The 13974-nt window shown below is 53.0% G+C and overlaps 6 protein-coding genes across 6 annotated transcripts; 3 read left to right on the top strand and 3 right to left on the bottom strand.

Annotated features, from left to right (window-relative positions):
* Positions 1-1499: 1499 nt before the first annotated feature.
* A1O5_02077 (uncharacterized protein) lies at positions 1500-2739 on the top strand (the record flags this gene model as incomplete). Its single annotated transcript, XM_007742693.1, has 2 exons — positions 1500-1943; positions 2008-2739. The coding sequence occupies 2 exons, from the start codon at positions 1500-1502 to the stop codon at positions 2737-2739; spliced, it is 1176 nt and encodes a 391-aa protein (XP_007740883.1).
* A 1441-nt stretch (positions 2740-4180) lies between these two features.
* Positions 4181-6775, bottom strand: A1O5_02078 (uncharacterized protein; the record flags this gene model as incomplete). The annotated part of the gene is made up of 1 exon (XM_007742694.1): positions 4181-6775. The coding sequence occupies one exon, from the start codon at positions 6773-6775 to the stop codon at positions 4181-4183; it is 2595 nt and encodes an 864-aa protein (XP_007740884.1).
* Positions 6776-7174: 399 nt separating this feature from the next.
* Positions 7175-7918, top strand: A1O5_02079 (DnaJ like subfamily C member 8; the record flags this gene model as incomplete). Its single annotated transcript, XM_007742695.1, has 3 exons — positions 7175-7237; positions 7288-7331; positions 7387-7918. The coding sequence occupies 3 exons, from the start codon at positions 7175-7177 to the stop codon at positions 7916-7918; spliced, it is 639 nt and encodes a 212-aa protein (XP_007740885.1).
* Positions 7919-9153: 1235 nt separating this feature from the next.
* A1O5_02080 (uncharacterized protein) lies at positions 9154-10311 on the top strand (the record flags this gene model as incomplete). Its single annotated transcript, XM_007742696.1, has 2 exons — positions 9154-9419; positions 9501-10311. The coding sequence occupies 2 exons, from the start codon at positions 9154-9156 to the stop codon at positions 10309-10311; spliced, it is 1077 nt and encodes a 358-aa protein (XP_007740886.1).
* A 362-nt stretch (positions 10312-10673) lies between these two features.
* A1O5_02081 (uncharacterized protein) lies at positions 10674-11048 on the bottom strand (the record flags this gene model as incomplete). Its single annotated transcript, XM_007742697.1, has 1 exon — positions 10674-11048. One exon carries the CDS (start codon positions 11046-11048, stop codon positions 10674-10676), a length of 375 nt encoding a protein of 124 aa, XP_007740887.1.
* Positions 11049-12697: 1649 nt separating this feature from the next.
* A1O5_02082 (uncharacterized protein) lies at positions 12698-13926 on the bottom strand (the record flags this gene model as incomplete). The annotated part of the gene is made up of 2 exons (XM_007742698.1): positions 12698-13681; positions 13738-13926. 2 exons carry the CDS (start codon positions 13924-13926, stop codon positions 12698-12700), a joined length of 1173 nt encoding a protein of 390 aa, XP_007740888.1.
* Between the last annotated feature and the right edge of the window lie 48 nt (positions 13927-13974).

Consider the following 13974-nt stretch of genomic DNA (forward strand, 5'->3'; position numbering starts at 1 on the left):
AGGCTTTCGATTGGCATGCCAGCGTGTTTCTTCCGCGGCTTCTGCAAAGTACCACCCGCGCTGGGGAATTTCTGTGACCATCTCTTCATTGGGCCCCGGTTGGGCGAAGCTTACCTGGACAAGTACGCTTTTTGAGTGCTTGGTCATGTTGGCCACCCTTCGCGCCTACCTATACATGCCTAAAACTCTGAAGCAATCAGCAGTGCCATTTCGTATAGCCGGCCTCACATTCCCCGCCAGGCTGGGGGGGCGGATTGTGGCTGGTGCCATCGCGTCGCTGGCTTGCCGAGACACCACTATCTGGTGCCACCGACCTAGACATGCACACCATGGCACCATGGCATCTCGCGACGGGCGGCGAAACCTCGTCCACACACCCTGCGGATTATGGGATGTCGCAATTGACAGCGGGAGACGGGGCCAAGTGTCCGCTCCGGTGCAAAAGCTAATGCATACCCTTTCAGCTTCTCAGCTTCCTGGATCCCTGGATCTCATGAGGGAGTGGGCTTCGCATCCATACCAATGTGGAGCTGTTAACCGGGACTATTGAGTCAGTGCTCCGTCTTCTGCCTCTCAATAGAGCAGATCGCCGTCACGGTTCACGAACATGAGGAAATTTATCTGCTGCTCAGGTTCCCGCTTTGTCTCTGCATGGCCCAAAGGCTGCGGCCCTCGCATACAGATGAACAAGACTACGACCGCATTGGCCCTCACCTCTCACAGTGAGTTCTGTTTTCTGGTCCTGTCATGACTTTCGAATCATATTCGCCGAGTCTTGATTCTCCTCCTTCAGCTTTTCGTTGGACCACCCAGGATTGAGTCCAGACGCTCCTTTCTCGAATCGAAGCCTAGTGATTCGCTGCCTGGCTGGCACCGTTCGCCCTTTCGTTTGGCCCAAGCTTGACGACCTCCAAACTTCTGTTCAATCGTTTAAACCCTCGACGGCGGACGTCTGTATATGTTATCATTTTGTTTGGTCAATATTGGTCGAATATCAAATTGGGGGCCAGGAGGGGAACCTGGCAAACCTGATCAGGTAGGCAGCACGACTCTGGTGGTGGATATGCTGTGTCCAACTCCTCGATCAATCCATTGGGTCTTGACGCAATACACTGACTTGGGGCAAAGCACTTGCACCGGACATCTAAATAAGCGTCGGAGGTACATTTGGACATGGGCGAGGCACAGTCACTTTGAATTCGAAACGCTATCTGAGCACGGACATCTGGGGGAGAACACCACATTGCAGTCCACTGGAAAAGCGTTCCGTTGACGAAAATCTCTGAAAAGCGAAAGGGAAACGGGCCGTCTATGCGATCTTGGAACAGGAGCCGGAAGAAACGAACCTGATGCAGCATCCACGCCCACCTCAGTTCCCGCTCTGCCTGTCCTTCAAGAAACACCGATCCAGTATTGACAGCTCAAGATTCACCATAGAGCATCTCACTCTGCCGAAGCCAGTCGCCGCGCCCGTTTGGGCATCTCTCCCCTCCCCTCCCATGTCCGGCTCTCCTCCACCGGAACCTCCAGCTGAACCTCCACAGACAGCCGGGCGAAGAAGGAAGCGATCTCGGTCTCACACTCCGACGACAACGACGACAGCAGCCGCCGCCGCCGCCTCGCCTATAACGCTTTTAGACACCACAGCTCCTCGACCGAGTACGCTACCAAGAGGTGGGGAGACCATTGCAGAGCCGGTCGTGCAGCCAGGGCCGTATGCGCTCAACTATCCGCTCCCTCCAGCCTCATATCAGTCTGCCTCGAGCCTCCCACCAACGTCCATCAGCGCTCCGTCGCCTCGTTTGGCACTGAGCCCGCTTTCGCCACGCGCTACTCGAAAACCCAAGGCACATGTTGCTTCGGCTTGTGTGAATTGCAAAAAGAAGCATCTGAGATGTGACAGCAGTCGCCCGTGTCGGAGATGTGTGCAAAACGGCAAAGAGGTAACGTCAATTGTGGAATCGTCTCCATAGGCTGAACTGAGGAAGCTGATAATTCTTTTGCTAGGACTCGTGCGTAGATGTCGAGCACAAGAAGAGGGGACGTCCTCCGCTCAAACCAGACGACGCTTCTGCAAGGCGCCCAGGCTTTGAAGCAGCATTGAGCCCGGTGCCCAGTCGCCTAGGAGAACCGAGAAGATTTGCAGACCAGTCAATATTTCCCCCTGCAGCGGCATATCATCCGATCAGGCCGCTTGGGACGACTAATTTTCGACCGGGACGGGCGGCATCATCGATCTTCACTCTACATGCTCCGCCGTCAATATCGCCTAGCCTGGCAACGGCGGAGGGGACATTTGTGCCTTCATCCTCTCGTCAATATCCCGCTGGTATTGCGCCCATGCCGGGGCACGCACCGGCACCTTACAACCCTTCTCATCCAGAATCCGCCTTCCCATCGATGACCTATGCCGGTGGTTACAACTACCCATCCCAGCAAGGACAGGTGGGAACTTCTGGATATTACACTTCCAACCCCATCTTTCCTCCTCGTCCATCGTCCTTGCCGGCTGATCAGCTGCCACCCCTCCAGACGCAGACGCCATCCAGTCTTCAGCTACCTCCCATCTTGCCAGCCCCTTCGGCCCCGATCGACCCGGCGATTGTGCAGCAGCTTCCTCAACAAACTCAACCATTTTCCCGAGGAGAACAGGGAAGCAGAAATGATGGCACACAAGAACCAGATCCGAAACGACCGAAGATGGATATACAGGGCATCTTAGGTCCCCGAAACGATTGAGGTGGCCGTCTTCTGCTGGGGACGAGGAGAGTCATGCCAGCACGCACATCACCTTTGGCCGCACATATGCTACAAGATCTTTTCATTTGTTGAACGAAGCAACGAGAGCCTGGGGTAAAATCTGGAGAATAATCTTCTGTTTTTACCCATTCAGAATTCTGTACAACAATCTTAATTAGGCACAAAATGGTCTGTGCTGGACACAAGACAGATTGTACCTTCCTAACGGACGCGAGAGCATGAGCGACGGCAGAGAAATTTACAGTTCCTCGTCGGAAAGGGGACAATTCTACGAACCAGAAGACAAAGCGTGGCTGCGGTCCGAGCCACGGGAGTCGATTTGGACTTTTGCGCAACGAATCTCATACGAGACCTTTCGATACCCCAATTATACAAGTGGTCAACAGCACAGTATAGAAATACATGAAATTGGTGGGCATCGGAGCATATAGCCTTGTGCGTCGTGACGCCCGGTCGATGGGTCTCTTGACCTTGCAGCTCCTTTCCATGCAACAGGGATGACTGCGAGCTTTTTCTTTGTGGCAAGGGTTGTCATATATGCATAATCATCCAAGAAGCATTCGCGACACGGCACCAACCTCAATCCGGATATCTTAAGGACACGAAAAAAAAAAAGGGAAGTCGGCTGAAGCATATGAACAGCAATTTGGAGATGAAGGCTCTCTGACGGGAATATGACGCGAGACGAGATTTTGGTTTTGGGGGCCGATTTTACGCATGCATTTGTGGCGACGGGTACAACGATAATATGGGGCATTTTCACGACTCCCGAATATGCGGCGCGGAGACTTCCTCCTTGCGGAGCAATGGATAGAGTCGCTGGGAATAGGGCCGAGGCATGCAGCGCCCATGGATCGAATATTGTAACGGGCTCCCAGTTGGGTATATGGAAATGGTTGCTGGAATAAGACATACCAGTCGAGACGGCTCGGGCTCCCTGGTCCACACATGAAACACAATGGGGCCGAGAAGGACAGCGACACGGCATGGGGAATTTGAAAAAGATCTACTACATTTCATACGTACGGCGGAGGGCAGGGCAGAGCGGAGCAGGGCGAGGCGAGGCCAGGCGAGGCGGTTTCTTGTAGAAATAGCAGTACAATGCAAAGCGACGGCCCCTGGTTGGGCAAGGCTTTTTTTTTTTTGAACAAACAAACAGTTTTCAAGCCTTTTCTACGAACCCGTTCGGGTTTGTATCATACCGTGTCAGATCGGATCGGTGTTGGTGGACGGTGTGTGTATTCAGCGGAGTATGTACTGTATAGGTAGTAACCTACAGACCTCTGCGTGCTTGGAGCGTCGCGGCAAACCCAAGCTGACTTGCTCACTTGCTCACTACCTAGAAGTAGGTACATATCTAGTTATACACCTAGGAGGGAGGTAGGTGGGTAGGTAGGTAGGTATATAGCTTGCTAGCTAACTAGCCAGTCGCGAGAAGACCAGCGGCCAAAGCCTCCAGGTCCTCCTGTGTCTGCGCTGCTGCCTTCTCCTTCTTCCCCTTCGGCTTGTTGTTGTCATTCTTCGTGTCGTCGTCATGGTCATCGTCTTCGAACCATTTCTTCTGACGCTTGCGTTTGGGTTGGGATGGTGGGGATGGTTCGTGGTCTTCATCAGCGTCACTGTCACGGTGGTGGTGGTGGTGGTTCTTTTCCAGAGGCGCATCATCTTCAGCTTTGTCTTCGAACTCATCCTCGTATGGGACGAGTTGGATACCGTATCCTCCTCCCTCTTCGTCTTCGTCATCGCCAACGTCCCCTTCCCTACCATTGTTGTTACCTCGCTGCTGTCTTTCCCTCTCTTTTCTTTTCTCCTTCTTCTCCCTCCTCTTGCCCCGCGCAATCTCCTTGTCCATAACATCAGCCTCTTTCGCCCTCTCGGTCTCTCTCTCCAAAAACACCCTCCTCTCCTCCTCTGCCGCTGTGAACTCGGCCTCGTCCTTGTACGCTTTCTTGTCCTTGGGCGTGTCGCTGTCAGAGTCGAAAGTCAGGTGAGATCCTCTCCCGCGGTATTTGAGGAGTTTCTTCTTCGAGGCCAGAAGCTTCTCGCGTCGGTGCGAGTCGATTGTTAGGATCGGGGCGTTTGGGTTGGAGGAGAGCTGGATGCTCTTCAGTTCGAGGGAAGAATTGGAGTTTGGTTTTTGTTTCGTCTTCTTCAATGAAGAGGCATTTCTTGACGAGACCGAGTCGGTGCCACTGTCCTGATCGAGACCTGAGTCGCCGGCTTCGAAGCGGCGTTTGACCGAGAGAAAATCGTCCACCTCGTCATTGGCGGCGGTGGTATTGACTGCTGCTTCGTTGTTATCATTATCCTCCTCGTCGTCTTCAATCAATTTCGTGTAGTGCTCTGCCAGGACATCCTGGTTACGCCGTTCGAACATGCGATCATACTTCGTCCTGACTCCACCGTTCCGTTGTTTTTGTTTGGATCGTGGCTCGCCTTCGGCATCACTCTCGTCGCTGCTCGGCTCTAGCGCAGCCAGGAGTTGTCTCGGGGCGTTCTTCCTCGCTTTCGCGTCCTCTCCTTTGACGAATTTTACGCGAGGTGCACCAGGAAGGCCCAGGCTCGCCGCAAAAGCCTCCAGATCGAGTTTTTTCAGATTGAACGTCTCTTTATCCTTCTGGATATGTACACTACGCACATAGCTTACGAAGGCTTTCTGTCCCAAGTACTTCAATTCAGGGTCTTTGAAACACATGTTTTGCAATTGATTCCGGATAGTCTGTTGCATTTTCTTCTGACGGACGCTGATCTTCTCGAGGCTGACTTTCTTTTTCTCCAGCGCGTTCAACATGCCTTCTTCTTCACTTGGGTCAAGGAATAACACAGCCCGGCCATCGTGCTCGAACCGTGCTGTTCGTCCCACGCGGTGAATATACGTGTCAGCGTCTTCGGGACAGTCGACTTGGACGACCCAGTCTACAGCAGGGAAGTCCAATCCTCGGGCAGCCACATCCGTCGAGAACAAGCAGACGTGTTTACTGTTTGCGTATTTTGTGGTGATCTCCACCCGTGCTGTCTGTTTTTGTCGTCCATGGAGGTGAAGCAAAGGAACACCGGGTTGCAGGTGCCGAAAGGCTTCGTACACAAAGCGCACCTGCTTGCCGCTGCTGAGGAAGACCAGGATTTTCTTTTTGACGTTTGCGCGAATGAAGGACCATAAGGTATCGAGCTTTTCTGGCAGCGGAGTGACCACATAGTTCTGCTGCAGCGAGGATGGCGTGGCGCTGTCGGCTGCTTCGTGGACGGAGACGAATTCCGGCTCTTTCAAATTCAATCTTGCAAGATCGGAGACTTTCTTGGTCTGAGTGGCGCTGAACATGAGAGTCTGCCTGTTCGGAGGGAGGTGCTCGAGCAGGGCGTCAATGGTCTGCTTGAACCCCATGTCCATAATTCTGTCCGCCTCGTCCAACACCAGCATCTGGAGATTTCCGATGTCAAACTCCGCCGTCTGATCCATATGCTGTAGCATTCTTCCCGGTGTGGCAACCAGAATGTTCATACGTCCGAGTCGTTCTCTCTCATCTTGTAGATTCTTCCCACCAATGACCAAGCCAGCAGAGAAGGTATGGTTGCGTCCGATTTTCCGGAGAACTTCGAAGATCTGGATGGCTAGTTCTCGAGTGGGGGAGAGTATGAGTGCTCCCAAGCCATCGTAGTCCGTCCATCTTTTGCGGTACAGGTTCTCTAGAACAGGGACCAGAAATGCCAGTGTCTTGCCCGAACCAGTCTTTGCAGCGCCCAGGATATCCGCACCCTGCAGTGCTAGCGGGATCGTGCTCTTCTGGATGGTAGTCAAGGTTTTGAAGTGTGAAGTTGCGAGCCCATCTTGCGTTGCTTGACACAGCGGGAGGTCAACGAAGGTCTCTGGCGGAGTGGAAGATTTGGCATCGAAGCTGGCAACTCTCTGGGCGAGAGCTTCAAGGTCTTCCTCTTCTCTCTTGCGCTTGAGCACTCTAGGCCTCTGAAAATCTCTCTTTGGCGCTTTCAGCCCTCTCCGATGCCCCTGCGGTCCCATCGCCACGATACAAACGGTGCCTGTGACAATGGTGTGCGAATGGTTCGCGACTGTTTCTCCAGATTGGCTGCGGCTCGAAATTATTTTTGTGATCATGTGATAAGGCGGCGAGTGCGGGTTATCGATAAGCGGGAAAACGTCGGCAAGCCTCGTCGGCACCACTCCCTGATGGAGCCGACGCGAAGAGCCTCGAGAGCCTCTTGGACAACGTCTGCCCTGCACCTTTCCGCCCCAAATTCTGAGGTCCTACCCAGTACAGTCACAGTTACGCTCGATCGTCTCACATTGTTGTGCTAAGTTTTCTGCTCTCCTCTCATCACTCGCTTCTGGCACAGACATTGTCCCCCAGAAGGTGAAGACCTTGACAGTCATTGGTAAGCTACATACTATCAGCCCGCCATGGCTAATGATGAGGCCGATGCTCTCGATGTACTTGAAAAGGAAGCCAAGGAATATGACAAGGTGTGCTCACTCGACCTGGATAATGAACGATTGGCTAACAGTGTTCCCAGGATGCTGAAATCGACCGCATTCTCAAAGCGTTTAAACTCGATGCGTAAGTTTTTATTTGGCACGTCCTGGTCCGCTTCGACTCGCTAACAGTTTTGTAGCTACGCGGTGCTAGACCTCCAGCCTGGAGTCCCTGAATCGGACATCAAGATCGTGTATCGGAAGAAGTCCCTACTAATCCATCCGGACAAGACCAAGAATCCTTTGGCTCCTGAGGCGTTTGATCGGCTCAAGAAGGCACAGACCGCATTACTGGATGAGAAACAGCGCCAGCATCTTGATGAATGCATTGCAGATGCAAGGCAACTGCTGATCCGACAGCACAAATACACGGTGGACTCTGAGGAATTGAAAACAGACGAATTCAAACAGGAATGGCGGAAGAAGACGGTGGAAGTACTGGTGGAAGCAGAGGCCCGTAGGCGGCGACAGATGAAGGCGAAAATGCAAGAAGAGGGTCGTGAGAAGGCGAAAGAGGATGCGCAATTGGAGGAGAGAAAACGGAAACGAGACCATGAAAAGGAATGGGAGGAGACCCGAGAGCAGCGAATAGGAAGTTGGCGCGACTTCCAGAAGGGTGTCAAGAAGGGCGAGGAGCAGAAAAAGAAAAAGAAGATGAAGGTCCTGGGTTGATGCCATTACTCAATCATGGCATGTTTGTTTGTTTGTTTGCGCGCAATATGATGAACCGGTTGGCCCTCGGAAGGAATGATGGCTACCTGGCAAGTGATAGACACCTATACCCGGGATTTCGGACGCAATATAAGGGACTTGCACCCACGCATGCCAGCTCCTATTCTCCCAGCAAAAAAACCCGGTAGTCATCAGATTTACGGACTTTGTCAAAGCTAATGCATCTCAGCAGGTGCATCTCGTTGCAATCCATTTGTCTTTCTGAGTGGCACAAGCAGGGCCGCCGTGTGACCTGGTTGCCTTCTCAGGCTGACGGCTCATCTTCCGGCAGGCTTGTTACACTGCACTGGATTGCGCGGTCCCTTGAGGAAGCCTCGTCAACATCTCTCGCCCTATCACGATGCAATTTGAATCGAACAGAATGCCAGCGCCTTCAGCTGTGCCCCGGTGTCTTTTCCGAGCGATGGCGCTATCTCACGGTCACCGCGAGATCACTACTTTAGCCCAGCCTTTGCCAAAAAAAAAAAAAAAAAAAAGGCACACTCCATGGCCCGGGAGCATGTCGTGTGGGAAAGCTGGAGAAAACGCGACGATGATATTCTTATATCCTTTACGCCTTCATTCCTCTTTGTGCTGCAGCACTGTGTTTACAAGATTTCTAGATGTTGGCGAACTACATACTCTCGATAAACTGGGAACTGCTTACAGATGTCAAACGTCTCTGGCTACAGATAGAATAGAGACTGGAACAGACACATTTTGAAGTGCAGAAAAGAACGTGGATGAAGTTGCTGATATTCTGGAAGGCGTTAGAATATGACTTACTGTCATTGTCCTAGTAATGTGTTCCGCGCAGCCTTGTCAGCCTTGATCCGGCTGGTGGTGGGGGGCTAAGATGATCTGGCGGATCAATGGAAAAAAGTGACTTGCACCATTCTTCCGGCTTCGGTCGGCGACGAGACGTGTCAGCCTTGGGTAAAGTCGTATCTCGGCAGCGGGAGAATAACTAAGAGTGGGAGTACCGAGTATTATTGAGAAGCCTCGTCTCGGGCGTGTTCCCCCCCCCCCCCACACTGGTCACTTGCGGCCCCGACCTGCCCGATGTCATCTTTCTCCGATTTTCTGCGTTTCTCTCGGGTCCCAAGGCACCGCAACCGCACTTCGCTCTCTGGCTCTTCTTATTCGTACGACTCTCTCTCTCTCTGTCATCCTCCCTCGTCCATGTCGTCGCCATTATGAGCACTACGTCGCTGCCGCCCAATGCCCCCATGGCCAATGGAACCCTCGCCGCGGTCAATGGAGAAGCTGATGTATCCTCCTCTTCGCCCTCCTTCCCCGCCAACATTCCCGCCTCCCACTCGTTACAGGATGTCTGTGCTCTGCTCCATGCGCAGGTGTCTTCGTTCCTTTCGGCGGTGCCTGAAGATGATGTGACCAGGAGAACTCAAGAGCAGGCGAGAATATCCATGCGGGTTATAGAAAAGGCGTTGGATGAATACGAGTGAGTCAACAACCCGCTGGTGGTCCTCGACCTTTCCCCGAGACCCAAAAGATCTGGCGGGGGACTGACTGGACTGTACAGATTCGAGACTCTTTCTCTCTCTTATAACGGCGGGAAAGATTGCCTGGTTCTCCTCATCTTATATCTCGCCGTCATCCACACCCATTTCACGCAGCCCAGAAACAGGCGGAAAGAGTTCCCCAAATCCATTCCCTCCATCTACGCAAAGCCCCCCGATCCTTTCCCCGCCGTATCCGAGTTTGTTGATTATTCTGCGCGCCTCTACCACCTCGACCTAACCCATATATCCACAAACCCTGGTCCGGGAAAGAAACAGAAATCGCATTCCAACCCTCCCGTCTCGCCCCCTCTGGAAGCATTAGGACCAGACGGTCTCTCCCTCACGCGGAACACCAACCACATTTCCAAGTCTCTAGACCAGCCAATCATCTCCTTCCGCGATGCCTTTGCCCTTTACCTCTCTTCCAACCCGCACATAAAAGCCATCTTTGTCGGCACTCGTCGCACCGACCCGCACGGTTCTCACTTGACACACTTCGACCCGACTGATCACAATTGGCCGCCGTTCATGCGCATCCACCCGGTTATTGATTGGCATCTTTCAGAAATCTGGTGCTTTTTGCGCTCGCCCTACCTCAAAGACGTGGGCCCGTGTTTGGACGGTGATGGCACGAGCGCCCGTCACGAATCAAGGTGTGAGGCGCCATTGAGATACTGTGAAATGTACGACGCGGGCTACACGAGTCTTGGGGGCGTGAATGACACAGTGAGGAATCCGAAGTTGCGGTACATTGATGAACAGGGCAGGGAATGTTACAAGCCCGCGTACGAAATGACAGCGGATGCCGGGGAGAGGTTGGGAAGGGAGTGAGCAAGGAAATAAGCACGAAAATCGTCCAAGCTGTGCTTTTCGGCAGGCGCAGCTGTCTTGGAATGCGCTCATGCTCCCTTTTGAGAAGCTGTCATTCGGGGGAGTGAAGACACCCAGGAGGCCGCACTGCGCTGCGATGCGATGTTTGAAAGGGACAAAAACGGTGGTCCCTACCACCTATCTACATGCACGCCGACTCCACGGAATTGCATCTAATCTCACTAACCGATTATAGAACAACTCGGGGGGACCAAGCGATTTAGAAGAAGAGAAAAGCAAGAAAAGACAGGAATCGTTCAATGTAGGTATTAGTATTATTAGCATCAGTACTGGTAATACAATATTGCAAGCGTCTTCCATCTTCACGACGGCGATTGACTGCTCAAATTCCCACTCACGAAGACGACCAACGCGACTGCATATGCTGCACAAGCACTAAAGATCGCTGACCTGCGTGCGTCGGACAGCAGAGCTACCCATATTGCGAACGCCACGGTGTAGCCTGCCACTATCCCAAGGCGTTTCGTCAAGCTGTGGACATAGAACATGTTGTAAATAGCCCCAAAGAACATGCCGGCAGCAACCCCGATGTGAATGGATGCGACCGCAACATTGGAGGCGGTATTCTGATAGAGACCGTACGTTTGGGTACGAATGCGATGCGTCGGGCTCCTGCCGGCGCGGGAAGAGGAAGGGAAAATGTTCCTTGGCGGAAAAAGTGGTGAGCTGGTCGTCATCGCGGTTTGAATCCCAAGGACATCAAGTCGTGTCGATCCGAATATAGCTCTTCACCGAGGCCGGCGAGCCGCGGAAACGGCCTTTCGTGGTCTCTGTTGTAGAAACAGTCTGGGAAGGCAGTGTGGACCTGCCCTGCCTTGGCCTGCCGAGAGGGACGCTGAAGAGCCAGCACCTGCGCTGGTGGCATTGCGCAGGACCGCTTCTTCAGGTCACCGAAACTTTGTCAAGACCGCGTGTCCGCCTCGGTCTGAAAGGTTTCATCGACGCAGCTTACGATCCTCTTTGATCCTCGATCTCGACTGCAGTGGGATGGATCCGTCGAACCCAGGCGCCTTGTTTGATCCGGGCGTCGTCGACCCAAGAGATTTGTCGACGACACAGATATCTGGAGCGGCTCTGGCCCGGCTCGGAACATTCTATGTTGTGGATGAGTTGGGGACACGATATCATCGTTCGGCTGAAGAGTGCCCCCTGCAACGGTCGCGCTTGGAACACGCACAAGTCTGCCTTCGTATACACCAAGCCGTATATGATACCAAAAAGGGCCTCTGCACCATCTTCAGCAGGGAAGAGCAAAAGGAGAATGGAAGACACGAGTGAGTGCTCCCCCTCTGCTGAAACTTCGTCAACACCGCTACAGGATGCTAACAAGCGTGTTCTTCCAGGATCACCGTGCTTGCGACGCCGTCGGTCGGGAGTATTCTCGGTCTTGGGCCAACTAAACGAGCAGCCTCGGTAACGAGGGAAGACATCCATGGCGACCCGCAAACTTTATCGCTCCTACATCTATCTCCGTTAGCAATGGATGACGGGGATATTATGTACTATTCGTGAATCTGTCTACAAGGACAAAGACAATATGCAAGACAATGAACAAATAATAGCCACCGAAGGCCTGTTTGAGCGCTCGCTTACTTCAGTACCTGTATACCCCAAGTAAAAATATAATATCTGAGAAGTTTAGGCGGCTGTTGGTGAAACCCCGTACCAACCTGGGCCGCTCTTAATCTATACATCCGAATGTAGCGTACTGTGCTTGTAATACCATAAAGAGGCATCAAACGAGCCATGTGTAGCGAAAAACTTTTCGACCACAAAAACATTAACAAGGTGTAGCTTCGAGGCCACGGGTCCAGATGAGTCTCATGCAAATATCGCAGAGTTCATGCGCCTCAGCTTCCTCGTCACTGAGATCGCCAGCTTTCTCTCTTTCATAGGATTGACACCAGGTTTGCTCGTAAAGAGGGCACTGGAACATGCTAACTTTGCTGTCCAAAACGGTTGTGTGGCTGTAGGCCCATTGACACCATGGAGGCCGTCAAACTCATGGCAGAACCACAACCTTTCCCCCGGAGCCACTGTGGTAAATTGACGGCTTAAACTGGGTTGGCTTTCAAGGTCTCACCAAGGCCATGCTGGTTGGTACGGTGGAGTCCGTCCCCCTTCCAGACATCCATGCCCGCTCTTCCGTCCAGGTTGGGACCGGAGGATTTTGTGTACTATCATTGTCTCGGCAGAAAGAAACCGAGCAGGCATTCTGCTTGTGACCATCTCACGTCCAGAAAAAAAGGAATAACGCATAGACCAGAATTGGTCACCAACTCCTCAAAGTTGGCACAAAAGCAGACCCCGAGGTTTCCCTCGAGAATTAACCGATTCCCAACAGCCATTTGCTGCGTTCGTAAACATAGAAACTTGTGGCGACCATGGGCACGACCTTGATATACCCAATGGTAAGACCAACAAAAAACCCTCTCCAGCCTCTTTCGAGCCATATCCGACGTGCTGTTTCGGCAATAGTCAACCTATGACCATCGCCAATAGCGCCGCCGACTTGCATTCTTCGCCGAATCACTTCGAGGGGGTAAGAGGAGGTCTGAGAAACTAAGCCGGCTATGGCGCCCGAAGTAAGCTCCGCCGGGGCGTTTAGTTGCGCGCGACGGTAGACCTTAGTATTTGACCGACCTTCCTCAGGCGGAGGAATGGCAGCCGTGGATGTCGATCGCAACACTGTATATGGCGCCAGGATGGGGTGTCTGAATATGTCGCCTATCGTATCATGGGTCAAGAACGACATTCCAGCGTATGGCAACATCCCCAGTAAGGTCGGAGAGAACCCCCTGTAGAAGTTGACAAGCCCAGACCTTGGCACAGCTCTTTGGGCTGCACTCGTGGCAGCTGCGACTGGATTCTGGCCGACGAGGTTCTCTGGTTGCGGAGGCTGTTCATGGTAAATCTGTCGACAGATTCTAGTCAAGGACGAACGTGAATCGCGCTTAGTTTCGAAAGCGAGCCGCACCCGGATGACTTCGAGAGGGTAGGTGAAGAAGACCGACGTGATACCCGCCAGCGATCCAGATATGAAACGACGAAAGGGCGTTTCATGGACTTTGCTGGGGATGATGACCGCTCTTATCTGCTCGTACGCGAGGAACTTGATCCCGGCATATGGGAAGACTCTGAGAAGAGTGGCTGAGTGTCCCCGAAACAGCCCGCGGAGCCCTTCTTGGTTATTTATGTCCCGCATCGCTTTCACCACGCCAAACCAGCTGCCCGTGTATTTTGCGAACTGAGGGTTGGAAGCTTGGAAGAGGATCTTCACCCGGTCAAGAGGGCCGACGACAGTTTTGGCCTACAACATAAGTCAGCACCGTTGTCGCAGGGGTCGTGTGTCCGCCGTCTGCGTACCGCACATCCTGCCAATCCACCTGCCAACCCAGACCGTAGGATGTACTCAAGGCTGCGCTTATCCAATGGCTTCTGCGTGTGGGACACAGGTCTATTCAGTGTTATCGAGGCATCGTTGTCGGGGAACAGTCGTCGGTCAGGACCCGGTGGTGACTCCTCGAGCAACCTCGAGGCGCCTCGGCTGTCCATCGCTGCTTGTTCGACGGATGGTAGTGGTATTGCTGCATGGCCTAGAAT

Source organism: Cladophialophora psammophila (genome assembly GCF_000585535.1).
Source record: "Cladophialophora psammophila CBS 110553 chromosome Unknown aczJe-supercont1.2, whole genome shotgun sequence".
NCBI lineage: Eukaryota > Fungi > Ascomycota > Eurotiomycetes > Chaetothyriales > Herpotrichiellaceae > Cladophialophora > Cladophialophora psammophila.